This window comes from Tupaia chinensis, unplaced genomic scaffold (assembly GCF_000334495.1).
Source record: "Tupaia chinensis unplaced genomic scaffold, TupChi_1.0 Scaffold000567_1, whole genome shotgun sequence".
In the NCBI taxonomy this organism is placed as follows: domain Eukaryota; kingdom Metazoa; phylum Chordata; class Mammalia; order Scandentia; family Tupaiidae; genus Tupaia; species Tupaia belangeri.
The window spans coordinates 2,679,396-2,696,306 of NW_006160080.1; the positions used below are offsets into that span (position 1 = coordinate 2,679,396).

Sequence of the window (16,911 nt, forward strand, 5' to 3'; positions counted from 1 at the left end):
AGAGAAAGTGTCCCCATGAGGGATGGCCAGACCACAATCCCCTCCTCCAACTTTCTCTTCAGGATTCTAGGCATGCATGCACACCTGCCCTGCTGGGTCCAGGATCCGAACCACACAGCCAGCCATGCAGGATGCAGCCATCTCAACCCCCACGCCACCAGCTGGCCTTGTCCATTTAATTTTATTAGAAAATACCAAACATTTCTCCACTATGGCTACACCATCTTACAGTCCTTACCAGCAGTGTATGGCAATCCAGTTGTTCCACATTCTCGCCATCGCTTTGCATCTTCAGTCCTTACAATGCTAGCCCCTCGGGCGGCTGTATACTGGTGCCTCATTACAACTTTCATTTGCATTAATCTGTGGACGGATGGTGCTGAGTGCTTTCTCATGTGCTTATTGATTATTCGGACAACTTTGTTTATAAAGTGCACACTCAAGAATTTTGCCCATTTTTCAATTGGGTTGTTCATCATTTTATTGATTTATAGTATTACTTATATATTGGGTTGTTGGAAAATTCATGACATATTTTCGTTTTTATAAAAAATGCATCATGACTTTTCTGACAAACCAATATAATGGATACAAGTCTTCTAGTCTTCTATCCGACATGTGTTGTGAATATTTTCGAATTACGGCTTGCCTTTCACTTTAATATGGGCCACATTCTTTTTAATGGATGCATATTTTCCCATTATAGTGGTGCTTTCTTTTTTTTTTAAGAATTATTTTTATTTAACTTTATTTATTTTGACCAGAGAGGGACAGAGAGAGAAAGAGAGAGAGAGAAAGAGAAAGCCACCAGGTCCCAGACTCAAACCACCGTTGGCCATGTGGGAATCCAGCCCCCTCAACCACTGCGCCACCTGCTACCCCCCAGTGGCAGTTTCTTAATCAACATTACCCGTTCTTTATTAAAACATATTTAGGGGACCAGCAGTTAGCGTAATGGCTATGTCGCTGGACTCCCACATAGTCGACCGCAGTTCGAGTCTCAGACCTGGTGGCTTAAACTCACGCCGGGCGCGTGTGTGTGCGTGCCCAGGATCCCGGGAGGAGAATGGAGGAGAAAGGATTGCGGAGTGGCCATCCCCCCTAGGGGGTGATTTCCTGCTTTCTCTCTCTCCGTTTCTCTGTCTGTCTGGCGAGCGCACACGCCCTATAGCAAAAACCTCTCCAAAAAAAGAAAAAAAAAAAAACAGTAAAGCATAAAATGATATTATGCTTTAATAACGCTTGTATTTTACCCAAGAAAGTGCAAAGGACTTTCAGTAGCCTTATAATTATATTCACCATGGTAAGCTATTGTTATGGGGCTAAACTATTCTGCTTTGCTTATCAAGGAAGAAAGCAAAAATCCTAGCTGTGCCACATTTATGACACTAGCTGAAAAATACATGCTATCATTAACATATTTTTTTAAATGCTGCAGATAACATCGGTAAAGTTCTGTAGAATGCACTCTAAAAACAAACAAAAAAAACAAACAAACCAACCCTGAGTCTGTTCAATGGCACAGAGGTAAGGCACTGCTTAACAACAGCAGATCTATATAGAAGATCACAGGTTTGCTTTTCAGTCTACCTTCACATGCAAGGCATATGCACCATGATCCTGAATGGCTGAAAAGGCAGTGGGAGGACATGACAGATCATGGCATGAAATCTGTTGTTGTCTCTCTCTCTCTCTCATGAAAGAAAGAAGGGCTGGCAGGTGGTGTGGTGGTAAGGGCGCTGGATTCCCACATAGCTGATTGTAGTTCAAGTCCCGGACCTGGCAGCTTGCTTTCTCGCTTTCCTTTCTCTCTTTCTCTGTCTCTCTCTGGTCAAATTAAATAAAAATAATAATAGTAACTAATGGAAATAAATAATTTTTTAAAAAAGAAAGAAACTTAAAAATAAAAACACAACCTAAGCATCTGCGTTAAGAACACTTTCAATGTTTATTGTTTTTATATGGAAAATACAACAAAATAGTAACAATACATTTACTTATCAAAAACAAGTCTTATGAGCAGGCATTTAAAATCTTGACACTGGGGTAATACAATTACAGAATTTACCTCTGAAATTCTAAATACAGAAAAGGTCCAATTTAGTTTAAAATAAAATAGGTTTATGAGACTCATTTTGCTTAATCGAATGTAATTTTAAAGAAATTATGTATTACTATAATTCAAACTATGTGAAATGTTTTAAAACACATGGGTAAAAAAATATATAAAAGGTCTCCTAAATTGTCATCCAACACACGTGGCTATTTAATTTTAAATTTTAATTAACTAAAATGAGATAAATTTAAAATTTAGTTCCCCTATCTAATTAGCCACATCTTAAGTGCTCAATAGCCCTGTGGCGTCTAGACATTACCACACTGGACAAAATTTATTTTCATTTTTTGAATGCTTTACTTCAGCGACATCACTGTGGGAAGTTCTATTGGTTAGGGGTACTCTATCGTATATAAGCAACCACTATATAACAAAGTCAACCATGTCAGCTAAGTCTTGAGAAAGTTCCATCCGTATAAAGTGTTGTTCTGTGGTTTGCTTCTAGTTCAGGGACTATTTCAGATATCAGAAAATATAAGTAAAATTTGAGATCTGTATATACCATTTGAAATTTAATCTTGCCTGGGATATAATTTTACTATTCTTTTTAATCAACAATACTGAAATGTATTTATGGGGTACAATGTGACATTTTGATACATGTTTACAATGTGGACTACTTTTTGATATCTCTGTTATCAGTTTTTTTAAATTACTTGTGAAACCAAATGGTGCAGCCAAAGACGATCTTAGATGGATTTAATCTGAGTTAACTCTGGTCAAAATCCTTTCGTCCTCTATGGAAGAGTTTTTTATGCAAGATTTTTTGAATTACCTACTTTTTTAAGACCTTTGCAGGCATAGCTTAAGCTCATAAAGATGTATGTAGAAATGCCATGGTTTTATTTAGCTACAAGATAACTAAGTTGGCAAATTACCTAGAGAATAGTCTTACAATTTACACTTCTATATCTTATCTTTCTAAAAACTGTATTTCACTAAAATATTCTAAAAATTTAGCCTAATTTTCAAAATATGTATCATATGAAAATTTGTATCTTGTTCTACAAATTGGTCACAGAAAAACATAAACTAGCTCACAAGTCACAAAAGCAACTTGTCCATTTTTATACTCATTGTTATTTGACTGAATAACAAGAAATTCCTTTCTACTGAATTTCTTTCTCTACCACATCAAAAACCTGAAGCTAATTAACATCAGGTATCAAAAACAAAGTCATGGGTCACAAGTAAATGTTCATAATTAAAGGACAAACTTAAAAAGAAAAAAAAATTGCTTTTGAATAGTAACTCTAAGAGTGCTTTATAATGAATGTAACTGCTAATTGCTCCATGGGTTAAAAGCTTAAAGATGGCATTAAAACTGACAAAATGTTTCTTAAACAGAAATTATCAGATAATGAAATTATATGGTATTAGCCTATGGTTCAAACTCTGAAAAACTTTCTTTAAAGTAAGTGCTTTAGTTAATAATAAAGTTCTAGGGCCAGCCACAGTGGCATTAAGTGGTAGAGTGTAAGCTGTAGGGCACAAGGCTGGGGCACGTGGGACACCCAGGTTTGGAGCCCAGACCAAGTTGAAAAGGCCGGGTGTGGTATCGTACACTTGTAACCCTTAGCTAACTGGCTGGGCCAGAGGATCACGATGTAGCAAGACCCTGTCAAAAATATCTGTGTCTCTCTTTCAACTGAAAAAAAAAAAAAAAAGAACAGAAAAGAAACAAACAACTCTCTCCTATGGTTCTCAAACATCCTTTGCATAAGCAAATTAGAATTATTTTTTAATTATTCAATAATCCTACCAATATCCTTTAAGACTACTTTTTTCTAAAAATTTCTGGTCAAATTGTGTTCATTTAAACATGTTAAGAGTCATTTCTGTTTGCATTTCAACTAGTAGAATCTATAAGAAAACACACAGCCAACACACTAAAACCTTCACTTGGACATTTCAGAAACCAAAAACAAGGTTGGTATCTCAATTTGGCCAGATTCTTATTATTTATAGTGACATATTCTTTCATTTGAACTACTTAAATGGAATGAAAGAATCTCTCAATATCGTTTTCTTTCTGTGTTCACCCTAAACAAACTACTGGGATAAAATGTTATCAGGAGGTAATTAAAAGAATACTGTTCATATCAGGAGTAAATCAGAACCCAGGGCTCTGGAAAGCTATGGTGGGCCATGCTGATGGCAATCCTATGGTTCTCGTGGATGTGATGTATAAGAAAGCCACCATGGGTGTTGCGGTTGTATGTAAACCATACCTCCCTTCTTCATCAACAGTTAGAGCTAAGCTCTAAAGTTACAATCACTTGACAAATATCGAGTGTCTACTACATTCAAGTTCTATGCTCGGCATTGCGCTATGCCTCGTCAACTACAGCTACCTGACTAACTACATTTGCTCACTGGCACCCAGAGTCATCTGTCACTAAGTGCCAAGGGTACTATTCTCACTCTACATTCAAACAATGAACACAACAGATAGGAGTTTAGTACTATTCCCTCAGTCAGAGGTTCTTTTCAACATACTGCCCTGCACTGGGCTCCAGAGATGAAACATTACATCTCTTCCTAATGCAAGTCTGCCTCCCTGACAGGCAGAAAGAAAGAGCTTTGACTATTTCTTCAGGTGTGAATGCAAAACTACTCTGGTACTACAGCAGGTGAATTTGGAATTAGAGCCTGAGAAACTTACAGAAGCATGTACCAGTAATGAAAAAAAAAAAAAAGCCTAGAAACACACACAGTGGGAGGGCTGACACTGAGGTACTTCAGACAGCCGCATCGGGACCTCTCGGCTCTTCAGTTTCCTCATTATCGGTTATCTCCACAGCCTCGGTATCTGTGCTCTCCTCGGTCTCGTCGGTATCCACTGCATCGGGATCTGCTGGCTCCTCGGCCGCGGTGATATTCCCTGGCTCCTCCGCCACATCTGCTGGATCCTCAGCCTCGTCGCTATCTGCCGGCTCCTCGGACTCATCACTATCTGCTGCCTCTTCGGACTCATCAGAATCTCTTGACTCGGTTAAAGGGGCTGCTTCTGCACGCAGCTGTAATTTGGACCTCTTGAACTCAAATCTAAGGCTACGGATACAGCTGTTGATACCTCTCACAGACAACTTCCAGTCATATCCAGCTTCTGAGAGATCGCTAGTCGGGTAGGCACCTTGGAGAAACTCTGATGGCAAAGTTCCAAAACACAACAGTTACTTAAAAGTCACTTCACCGGGAAATGCATTTACTCAACCTTGGGGTGCTAGCTTAAACTCTTTCCTAACCATTTGGCTAAAACACACTTCATTTATGCAACACCTATTAACATCCATCTGACTCTGAGAAACAGTAGGGGAATTCTGACCTACACTAACAGGATAAAATGCAGGAGATAAATATTTTATATTTACACTTTTTCCCTATATTTACAGTAAAAAATACTAACAATATGAATAACAGCTTAAATACTAACAATAGAAATACTGGATAAACAACAATACAGCCGTCCCTTAGTATGTACTGGGGATTAGGACCCCCCCCCTTTTGGATTAGGATACCAAAAGCTGAGGAGTCCCTTACGTAAAATGCATCTAACTTAGTACTTCTTCCCGAGTACCTTAAATCATCTCTAGATTAGTTAGAAGTAATCTTAGCATCAGATATAAGTGAAAAAGAAAATATGTCGAGAAACCTCTTCAGCACCTCTCTTTCAAGGAGCCATCTCTTCCCTCATTTCATAACGGATGTGACCCAGCTGTCTCTGTGGGTGTCTGACTCAGCAGGTTTGAAACCCATAGATACCAAGGATCAAATGTATACAGAAAAAATACCTAAGGGTCTCAGTTGACCATAACTTTAAAATGACAAGTGCCATTTTAGGCTGCATTAACAGCCTGACAGGTAATAGAACTTATTGTATTCTGGGTTGATGTGAGCACATCTGAAGACAGTCACTGAGTCAGAGCATGATGGATTAGGAAAACATATGCAGAATTATGGAAGGAAATGGTGGCATTGAAATGTAAAGGCCCAAAACTTTGAGGGAAAAGGCTGAGCTGAACACTTCCTCACCAATCCTCATGCTTCCATGTGGAGAGGCCTCTCCATTGGAAAATCTGAAAAAATTGGCATGTGTGATTCAAAAATAAAGCTGCCTGATTCGAGTGGCAATCTGAACGTGAAAGGTGGGGAAAGAAGGTCTATTTATTATCTCGTAACTCTCCAGCAAGAAGTAACTGCTATCTTTAGATACTTGAAAGTCTGAAAAGTGACTGGAATGACCCTATCTAATTCTAGAAGGGCTAACTAGGACAAATGTGTATGACTTACGGGGAGGTTCTGAGTCACTAGCAGGAGGAACTTCTCCATGAATTGGAGCTCTTTTTTTTTTTTTTTCTCATTTGCTAGAGGGCACTTGCATTGACCAGAGAGAGAGAAAGCACACCTCATAAGAGATGGTCACCCACAATCACTTCTCCATTTCTCCTTTTGAAATTTTGGCCATGTATGCACACACACCAGCATGTTTTTCAAGCTGCCAGGTTCGGAATTGAACTGTGCAGTTGGTTATGTGGGATCCAGCCGCCTTAACCACCATGCCACTGGCTGACCTGAATTGAAGTTCTTTTAAAACACAATGGACTGCCTTACTAAGATAGAGGACACTTTATCAATGGAAGCGCTCGAGCTCAAGGAGGCGAAGTGTATGTCAAAGCTAAGATGGGGATTCCTCTCTAGGTGGGGCTGTATGAGAGGGCCTTGAAAGTACTTCCTAATGCTAAGATTTTACTGTTCTGTAATATGAAAACACAATGGGGCATGTAAGGAGTGAGAGCTGTTCACTGACGGCAAATCTACGGCCTACCAACTTTCTCCAAATGGAATATTTTCCAGAGAGCTCTTAAGTGCTACTGAACTCTCACCAGAGGGCATCAAATAATGGTTTTTTACATGAAATCAATCCCTTTGACTAATGGTATAGTTCTTTTTGACTACTAATTTCCAGAATGGCCCCCATAACAAAATCTAAGGATGAGAAATATTCGAATAAAAGAACAAATTAGTTTGTTCACTCAATGGGATGCAAATGAGCAATTAGAATGTATGAACAGGTCTCATAAACATAATGCTAAGTGATTAAAAAAACTTGTAAAAGGATACATACTGAACATCTCCATTTACACAGAGGGAAGCAACTACAGAGGCCAGGCAGTGGCACAGTGACACGCAACTGGATCCACATGGGAACAGTCCTGGGTTCACATTGTGGGACCTCCCTAAACATTCCAGGCATGTACATATGCCCATGATCCAGATGAGACTGGGCCGAGATTGGAGATGGATCACCCAGACCAGATGAGACTGGGGATGAATCATGGTGAGAAGACCCTCTTGAGGGTACCTATCTATCTGTCTGCTGTCTCTCTCTCTCTCAGAAGAATGAGATAAATAAACTTTTAAGAATCAATTACAGAACATATTATATACTATTCATCAGTCTATTAACACAGGCAGCAAAAGAATAAAATATGCATGGGAACACTTTATCCAACTCCAGGGCTGTGATTACTTCTGGAGAGGAGGAAAAGAGAAAGAGATGATAGGCTAGAGCTTTAATAATCACATAAGTAATGCTTTATTACCTTTATTAAAATCCTGGAGCACAGGGAAACAGCAGTTAGCGTAATGGCTATGTCGCTGGACTCCCACGTAGTCGACGGCGGTTCGCATCCCGGACCCGGTGGCTTAAAACTCACGCCGGGCACGTGTGCGTGTGTGCCTAAGATCCCGAGAGGAGAATGGAGGAGAAGGGATTGCGGCGTGACCATCCCCCCTGGGGGGTGATTTCTCGCTTTCTGTTCTATGTCTCTCTCTGTCTATCCGGCGAGCGCACGCGCCCTATAGTGAAAAACCTCTCCAAAAAAAAAAAAAAATCCTGGAGCACAAAAGGTAAAATGTTCATACTGTAATGGGTAGGCAGGTGTTTTTTATTATATTTCTGTACATTTCAACTAGTGGTACGCTTTTAAAGTTGCTAGAAGGTGCATGCACACACCACAGAGAGAGAGAAAGAGAAAGAGAGAGAGAGAAAGAGAAAGAGAGAGAAAGCACCCCCCCATGGGGTGTGGTCATGCCATAATCCCTTCTCCTTCATTTCTCCATCTTGTCAGGACCTTGGGCATGCTTTTCAAGCCCCTGGGGCCAGGATTCAAACTGCGATTGACCACATGGGATCCAGTTCCATTGACCACCAGGTCATAGGGCCAGCCCTAAACTAGTGATATATTTACAGAAATTCCACTAGAGAAAAACAGCCTAGTCCTGCCACCAGTGCAGGTCTCTCCTCATACATGGTCACCCAGCCTTTGTTCTGACTCATTTAGTTCTCCAAGTTCACTTTGTCCTTATATTAAAGTGAAATATGCTTTCCTGTCAGTTTCTACTCCTTAGACCTGACTCTGCCCCCGTGGGACAACAATGACTCTACTGTTTTGTCTCTGTTGAAAGAACTCACGTGACTGCCCTTCTACAAAGCAATACAACTTCGAGTCTGATGGGAAATTAGTGAAGTACGCCCCATGTGGACAGTATGTCAAACTCATGCTGAATATTTTTTATTGAACAAGACATCTTGATTTTAATATAATTCAGTAAGAGATAAAACAATACACAGAAAAATAGTTTTCATCAATTTTTAAGGAATCAATCTATTCCAGATATTAAGGAACTATAAGAGTCACCTTTTCTCATCACATTAGAAAATTTCTTAATTAGAAAGACACTATCTCTTCTATAAACACATTCATTTCAGAATTGGCTACAAATTTTTTTACTATAAGGTAAGAGGAATTGGGTTTGGGTTTTTTGCCTGGTGGGTTAGCTCAGTGATGTTCAAATCACAAAGTGTGGCCAATGACGAGCTCATAAAATCAGTGATGGCAGCACTTTTCCAAAAAATGTAATTGAAGAGAAAATATTGGGAAAAATCTCTCATAAAATGAACAAGAAAGTTTGGTGAAACTTTTTCTTTTTTTTTTGTCAAAACCAAACACATCTGAGACATACACATGAAAACAGGTCACAATGTAAAATGTATTTCTTACTATGAGTTACAGTAAAAAAAAAATTTAAGAGGTTTTTGCTATAGGGCACGTGGGCTCGCCAGACAGAGAAAGACAGAGAGACAGAAAGTGAGAAATCACCCCCAAGGGGGGATGGCCACACTGCAATCCCTTCTCCTCCATTCTCCCTTTGGGATCCTGGGCACGCACGCACATGCACCCAGCGTGAGTTCAAGCCACCGGGTCCGGGACGCGAACTGCGGTCGACCACATGGGAGTCCAGTGACATAGCCATTACGCTAACTGCTGGTCCCCCCCCCAAAAAAAAGTTTTGAAACTAAGTTATATGACAGCCAATGCTTATAAAATGAGCTGTAAGCTAGGCTTCTTTAGTTTAGTATGAAGTATCAGTGCTGTTCAAATTTACTGGATATGAAAATGTGTGATCTGAAGGCAGGAACCAACTGCGATCAGGCTGGGGCTGAGAACGACATTTCTGCTGTGTACCTGAGACACAAGTAAGAAATATCCTGCTTGGTCCAGATTTGAGATTTCACAGAATTGTTTGTAGAAGCTTTATTGTTTTGTTTGCATATGTCACAGAGACTACACTAAACTGATGTGGACAAGAAAATAAATAGGAAAATAAACTGCTGCACGACTGCTCACACTTCTGCAAACTGTCAGAGCCCTTCCACTTCAACCTTCATCCTAAGTCAATGAAGGTGTTTTGAGTTTCCCAGTCCCTGGCGGTCCACAGCAGCCAGTCATGGTCAATCACACCTTTCCTGTCCTAATAAAGCTATCTGAGGCAAAGCAATGAGCCCTAAGAACCCAAATGCAAAGAGAAATACAATTCATGACCCTGCTCCTTGTTACACCCTAATGAGGGGCTTAGTGGAGCTCTCTCCTCGGAACACACAAAAACCAGATTCTTCTTTCGACTGGCTTTTTTTTGTTCTGACACACTTTACACATAACAAACCTCGGAGAGCTTGAATCTTATTGGTGTTAAGGGCACGTATGCCACGTCTTGGGTTTCCATAGACGTTACTTCTGATCAGGACATCCTCAGTGAACAGGCTGCGAACCAGGTATCTGGCTGACAGCTCTGGGCGAGACTTGGTTCTCGCGATTTGCAGGACAGAAGATGGTATCTGTACATTTCTGCATGGATTTCCTAAATAGTCTAGGAGCAAAAGAAAAAGATGTCAATTTTCATGGTAGATGTTAGGCTTCATTTTTTAAAAAGGCTATAAAAGGGGCCAGCAGGGGCCTGGAGGTTAAGGTGCTAGATACCACATGGCTAACTGCATGGTTCAAGTACCAGACCCAGCAGTTCGAAGGTCACACTGGACACGTGTGCATAGGTGCCCAAAATCCTGAAAGGAGACCCGAGAAGAAGTGACTGCAGCATGGCCATCCCCACTAGGGGGTAATTTCTTTTTATCCTCTCTCTCTGTCTCTGTGTGGTGAGCACACGCACCCTATAGCAAAAACCTAAAAAAGAAACTAAAATACTTTTTTTAAAAAAGTTGTAACAGGGGGCTAACAGTTGGCATAATGGCTATGTCACTGGAGTCCCATGTAGTTGACTGCAGTTCAAGTCCCAGACCCGGTGGCTTAAACTCATGCCAGGCATGTGTGCGTGCGTTCCCAAGATCCCGAGAGGAAAATGGAGGAGAAGGGATTGTGGCATGGCCATCCCAACCCTGGGGGGTGATTTCGTGTTTTCTGTCTCTCTTTGTCTTTCTGGCGAGCGCATGCACCCTACAGCAAAATCTCTCCATTAAAAAAAAAAGACAATAATAAAAAAAAAAATAAAATTGTAACAGAAAGGAAGGATTTTCTGAATTTTTAGACTTAAAATTCTGAGAAGTTAGAGGAATTAAAGCCTGAAGTGTTTAGTGGATTATGAGACAGCATGAGAAATGAGGCACAAATCGCTGCTAATATGATTACCATGCTCCTACTGTTCAAGAGGAAGATTTAGTACTCTTCTACCTTTTAGGATATAGTAAGTTTTAAAATTACTCTTAGTAACAAATTCTAAGTAATTTCCATGTTTTGTTTCTTTACTTATAAGAAAGGCTTTTACAAAAATAAGCATCATGAATTTTACAGAAGTATCTATAATTTTGTAATTTTATTTTATACATTTCAATCACTACATACCATTACAGCTTGTAAAAAGAATTTTCCCAGCATGAATACACTGTGTATTAGTCCAGTTAAAGATATTATCATACACGTGATCATCAACAGATAATTTTCCTTTTTTGTGTCCCTTAAAAATGTCTTGCTTTTTTCTTTTTCCCTTTAATATTTATAATTTTTAAATGGAAGTTTTCTATTTAGTATTAAATTCATTTTAAAATCAACAAACTGCCAGCTCATCTGAGAATACTGTATTTCAGATATCTTATTTGAACTGAAGATGACATGTAAGTTTGTCTTCATTTCTCAACCCTACAGCTTACTCATCATCTCCAGTCCACAGTGATTCAAATCACACTATTTTATTTAAAGAATTGGAAAATATTTGAGAGAAAAAGGTTACCACCAAGATACCTTCAAAAACTATTGTGGACATTTAAAGAATAACATATTTTATATCTAATAAAGAATTCTTTGTTGGAGAAAATATATTAGAAAAATATAATACGGTTCCTATAGGTGACTAAGTTTATTTTTATATTATGACACCCATCATTTAATAGTATCAATATAAATAGCTGAATTACTCAGATTCAACATTTAGAAAGAGAGTAAATTATTTAGAAAGTCACTAAATGGTCCAAAGACTTAACTGTGGGAGGTCAACCTAGCAATATATTATCAAGAGTCAAAAAAATATATATTAACATTCTTTAACCTGATAATTTAATTTCTGAGAATCTAACTTAAGAAAACAACCCAAAATATGGAAAAAGCTACCAAATTAAGGGTTTAAAGTTTTCCTGCACCATGATTTATAATCCCCTTCTAAAAAACCCTCAAACCAAGGGGGAAGGAAAAGGGGAGGCAATTAAATGGGTTGTTGGAAAAATCATTTTTCTATGTTTTTCTATGCAAAAATGTGTCATGACTTTTCCAATGACCCTATAAATTGTGAGACACATAATGGAATGTTAATAAACCTATTAAGAGAAATTATTATGAATACTAGATTCTTGAGGAAAGACATACACATTTTATAACATTAGAGAAGGAGAACCATTATATAGAGATCATAAGGTTTCAAAATGTTCATACAAAAAAAAAAAAAAAACTGGAAGAAAATGAAAATGCTTACAATAGTTTCTTTAGGTATCTTGATCACAGGAGCTTTTTTTCTCCCTTTTATTTTCCAGTTTTTAAAATAAAACCATATAAGGGGGCAGCAGGTGGCATGGTGGTTAGGGGCGCTGGACTCCTACATGGCTGACCACAGTTCAAGTCCCAACCCTGGCGGCTTGCTTTCTCTCTCTCTCTCTCTGGTCAAATTAAGATGAAATAAATGAATAAATAAATAAAGTATAAATTTTAAAAATTCTTTTAAAAATAACATTTAAAAAAATCATATAAGAGAATACACACAACCTGTGGTGACTGCCTGGCTCACAATGTGCTGGGTTGTCCTACCTCCAGTCAGAGCAGAGTTGGAGATAGACCTGTGACTCAAGCTCTTCAGATGGGATGCTTTCTCTTGCCCATAGTCTTGGGGTCTCTCCAGCTCCTGTCAGCCTATTCTTTGTTTCTTTAAATACAGGAGTTATTCATCTGGTGATTTTTATTGTTGTTTAATTTAATCCACCTTTCTATAAGGGATATTCTAAAAGTTCATGGAAGATGCACATCGTGAAAAGCTTATGCATACATTTTAAATTTTCTTGCACTCAATACACTAGTTCTTTAATTTCATTTTTTTCACAAACATTTGGAAGTCACCTTCTATAGCCTTAAATTAACAAGTACAGTAGTTGGATTACTTTTATAATGGGAAAAATACTATAAAGATGTATTATTTCAATAATTTAGTTTGAACAGGATACCAGGTAACATTCTACGTAGGACTGACATAGAGGCAGGGTTGAAACAGAATGAAATCTCACTGCCTCAGCTACCAAAATAGTGGCAACGTTATCCCCAGCACTCCAGGGAGGACACACTGGGAAGCACAAGTGGCAGGTGACACAGTCACCCACTCAACTGCTGCCACTTGGCACGTGCCTTCAGCAAGCAGCTAGCAGTGGGAGCACAATGTTCTGAGGAATGAGCTTCATTAATTCATGCCAAAAGTCCTTTTGAGCACCCACAATGCACCAGGCAGAGAACACGAACTTCTGGCTCATCTGAACCCCAGCTCTGCCCCCTCACCTGTGGAGGACGGCACCTCATCAGAGAGCTCCACTGGTCCCAAGTCAAAAAGGGTCACTTCTCTCCACAGGAGGAATAACAGATTTCATTTAATATTAAAAACCCCAGTCTCAGGCTAGTCCCATGGCCTAGTAGTTGGGGAAGTTGGATCCCTTATGGCCAACCACATGGCTCAAGTCCCAGCCCAGTGGCTTGAACATAAAAAACATACCAGGTACATGTGCATGAGTGCCCAAACTTCCAAAAGGAAAGGGAGATGGAGGGGAAGAGATTGTGACCTGATCATGCCCCATTGGGGTGCTCGCCCCCTCTGTCTAGTAAGCACACGTGCCCTCTGGCAAATTAAAAAAAAAAGAAAGGAAGGAAGGAAAGAAAAAAAGAAAGAAGGGAGGGAGGAAGGAAGGAAGAAAAACTGTGTCAGGACCCTGCTATAGCAGCATGAGTTGCATCGGGACTGAGGTCCCATGGGAAGCCTGGGCTCAATTCCCAGACCAATCTAAATAGTACAGGTATGTGTATGGTGGTGCCCACCGGTGACCCTAATAACCGAGAGACCAAAATTCTTTCTCTCTCTTCATTTTTTCAAAAAGAATTACTTTTTATTTAACTTTATTTTAATTTGATCATAGAGGGACGGAGTGAGAGAGTGAGAGAAAGTGAGAAAGCAAGCCCCCAGGTCCAGGACTCCAACTGCAGTCAGCTATGTGGGAGTCCAGCACCCCTAACCACCTGCAGGCCCCCCATATATCTTTCTTAAGGAAAAAAAATCAGTCTCAGAACTAGGCATCTGTATTTTGTTAAGTCATTAATATAAAAGGTTAAATTGTTTTAATTTCCTATGAATTTTTTCAAACATACAAAAACTAGAGTGGATAGTACAAAGAGTCCCATGAATTCATTCGTGGATTCAATAGCTATCAGCAAAAGAACTTATTTTGAGAACTCACCAACTTTTGCTGCATCCTGAGGTGCTGCTGGTTCATCATTGGCAGGAGGAGGAGCTTCTATTGCTCCTTCAGGGTCATCATTATCATTCTGCTGAGAATTCTCATCTTCTCTTGCTTCTGAGGCATCCATTTGCTGAGCTGACTGAGAAGTGCCTTCCCCAGCATCATCATCGCTCTCGTCATTAGAAGCTGCTGACGCGGATGCACTAGAGTTGTCATGAGTTTTCTGCTGCAAAACAGAACCATGTCTATAAAGCCCCATATTGAGGAAACACACACATGCTGGGACCAGCAGTTAGCTTAATGGCTATGTCACTGAACTCCCATGTAGTCGAACTCAGTTCAAGTCCTGGACCCGGTAGCTTAAGACTCACAATGGGTGCGTGTGCATGCGTGCCCAAGATCCCAAGAGGAGAATGGAGAAGGGACTGCAGCATGGCCATCCCCCTCGATGGGGTGATTTCTCGCTTTCTGTCTCTCTGTCTCTCTCTGTCTTTCTGGTGAGTGCCGCCCTAGGCAAAAAAACCCTCAAAAAAAAAAAAAAAAAACTTCTCTTGTGATCCTAATGTGCACCCAGGACTGGCAACCATTGATTTAGGTCAGGGCTTCTCAAACCTCTGTGTGCATACAAATCTTTAAGGGGGTCTTGCTAAAATGCAAATTCTGCCTCAGCAAGTCTACTATGGAACCCAAGACTCTGCATTTCCTGCAATCTTTTTGGGGCTGCGGCTGCTGGGCCGTGAACCCACTTTGAGTGGCAAGGACCTAGGACCTATCGTCTCAGTCAAGTACACAGCAGGCTCTTGGCAGGTGCTGCTTCTCTTCTGGCACCTAAGCAAATATGCAAATTACCATTTTCCAGGCAGCATCTTAATTTTACATTCAAATTGTTTAGGGTACAATTTTCAAAGTCTCTAAAATGGAATGTTAAAAATAAGCAGATTTGGTTGCAGACAGATGGTGCTTGATCTATCACTAAAATCAAGTCGTTCACCAGGAAAACATAAGCTCAGCTACAAATATTCTTGGCAAGTAGTTTCCATAAACTTACTCTAGAGACACAAGAGTGACTAGAGATGTTGAGAACAAAATGGGGTTTTTAGAAAGGTTGGTGGGAATTAGTAATTGTCATTAAATTAAATGCCTCATCAGGAGAAGACAATAGCTATGACACTCTTCTCTAACGGCCCATTTATGGTTAAAAATCTCTAATGCACATTGAAGGAAGGATGCATGAGAGAGAAATCAGATTCCTGTTACCACATAACCCTACAGAGTATAAATATCTGATAGTTTAAGCTCATGGCATGCATTTTTTTCTTACCAGGTTCCGCCATCACTACAAATGAACAATTAAGTGCCCACATCTGCTCCTCTGTCCTCAGCTACCCCTCAAGGACCAAGGACCACACACAGCTGGCTCAGTAGTGTTACTCAGTGAGCTGCTCAGAAAGATTTGCTAAGTGTCTTTATAGTAGAAACTTTTTTCTAATCTAGACCTTGGCTTCAGACTGGCCCTGTGGCCTAGGGGTTGGGGTTCCAGATCCCACACAGCTGATGGCACAGTTCAAGCCCTGGCAGCCTGAAAATCATACCAGTATGTGTATGTGTGCCCCAAATCCCAACAGGATGGAGAGATGGAGGAGAAGAGATGGCAGAGCGACCATGCCCCATTGGGGACCTTTCTCCCTTTACCTCACTCTCTCTTGCTGGGGAGCACATGTGTCCTCTGGCTATTAAAAGAAAGCAAAGAAAGAAGGGAGATTTTAAAGTAAGAATAAATTAAAGTAAAATTATAATATAGACTTTGGTTTCAAGTGTAATTCTCACACTATATTTAGTTTATCTTAAGAAAATTATTTTTTAAAGAATTACTTATTTAATTCCATTTATTATTATTTTTTTAATTTGACCAGAGAGACAGAAAAAGGGAAAAGAAGAAAGCAAGCTGCCAGGTCCGGGACTCAAATTGTTGTTGGCAATGTGGGAATCCGGAGCCTTTAACCATCATGCCACCTGCTGGTCTCTTTCAGGAATTATTTTTTTCCTATAAAAGTCTGTTCATATTACCATGTTTTAAATTTTTTTTATTTTTTGCTTGTTTTATTAATTATTACATTCATTCACTGAGCATTGTCACAGCATACAAACTGTGATTTCCCATCCAGACTATGCTGCATAGTGACTTAATCATACATGTTATAGTCAATAATTTTCCATTTCTAGTTTCATATATATTTTTTTTCCCATTTCTCATCCTCTGCCATTTCCCACCCTCCTCCCACACTATCTCAGGTGTCAACAGATGTTTTCCATTCCATTTTTTCCCCCACATTTTATTGATTCACAGAATTTCTTAAATAATCTACTTTCATTAACAAGCTCTGCTGATATATACATATCTATGAATACATGTCTGACTTTAGGCATGAAACTCTGAGTAGAATGAATATACTGTAAGGTA

General features: G+C 39.6%; 1 protein-coding gene across 3 annotated transcripts in view; it reads right to left on the minus strand.

The window, feature by feature from the left end:
- Positions 1-3,919: 3,919 nt before the first annotated feature.
- Positions 3,920-16,911, minus strand: part of BEND2 (BEN domain containing 2) — a 51,852-nt gene continuing 38,860 nt past the window's right edge. For all 3 annotated transcript variants that reach the window (XM_027775479.1, XM_027775478.1, XM_014591364.1), the window contains 3 exons: positions 14,448-14,676; positions 10,127-10,330; positions 3,920-5,264 (listed from right to left, as the gene is read on the minus strand). In XM_027775479.1, coding sequence (XP_027631280.1) covers positions 4,858-5,264; positions 10,127-10,330; positions 14,448-14,676 — 840 coding nt within the window. In that variant the 3' untranslated portion in view covers positions 3,920-4,857. The remainder of the gene's footprint in view (positions 5,265-10,126; positions 10,331-14,447; positions 14,677-16,911) is intronic.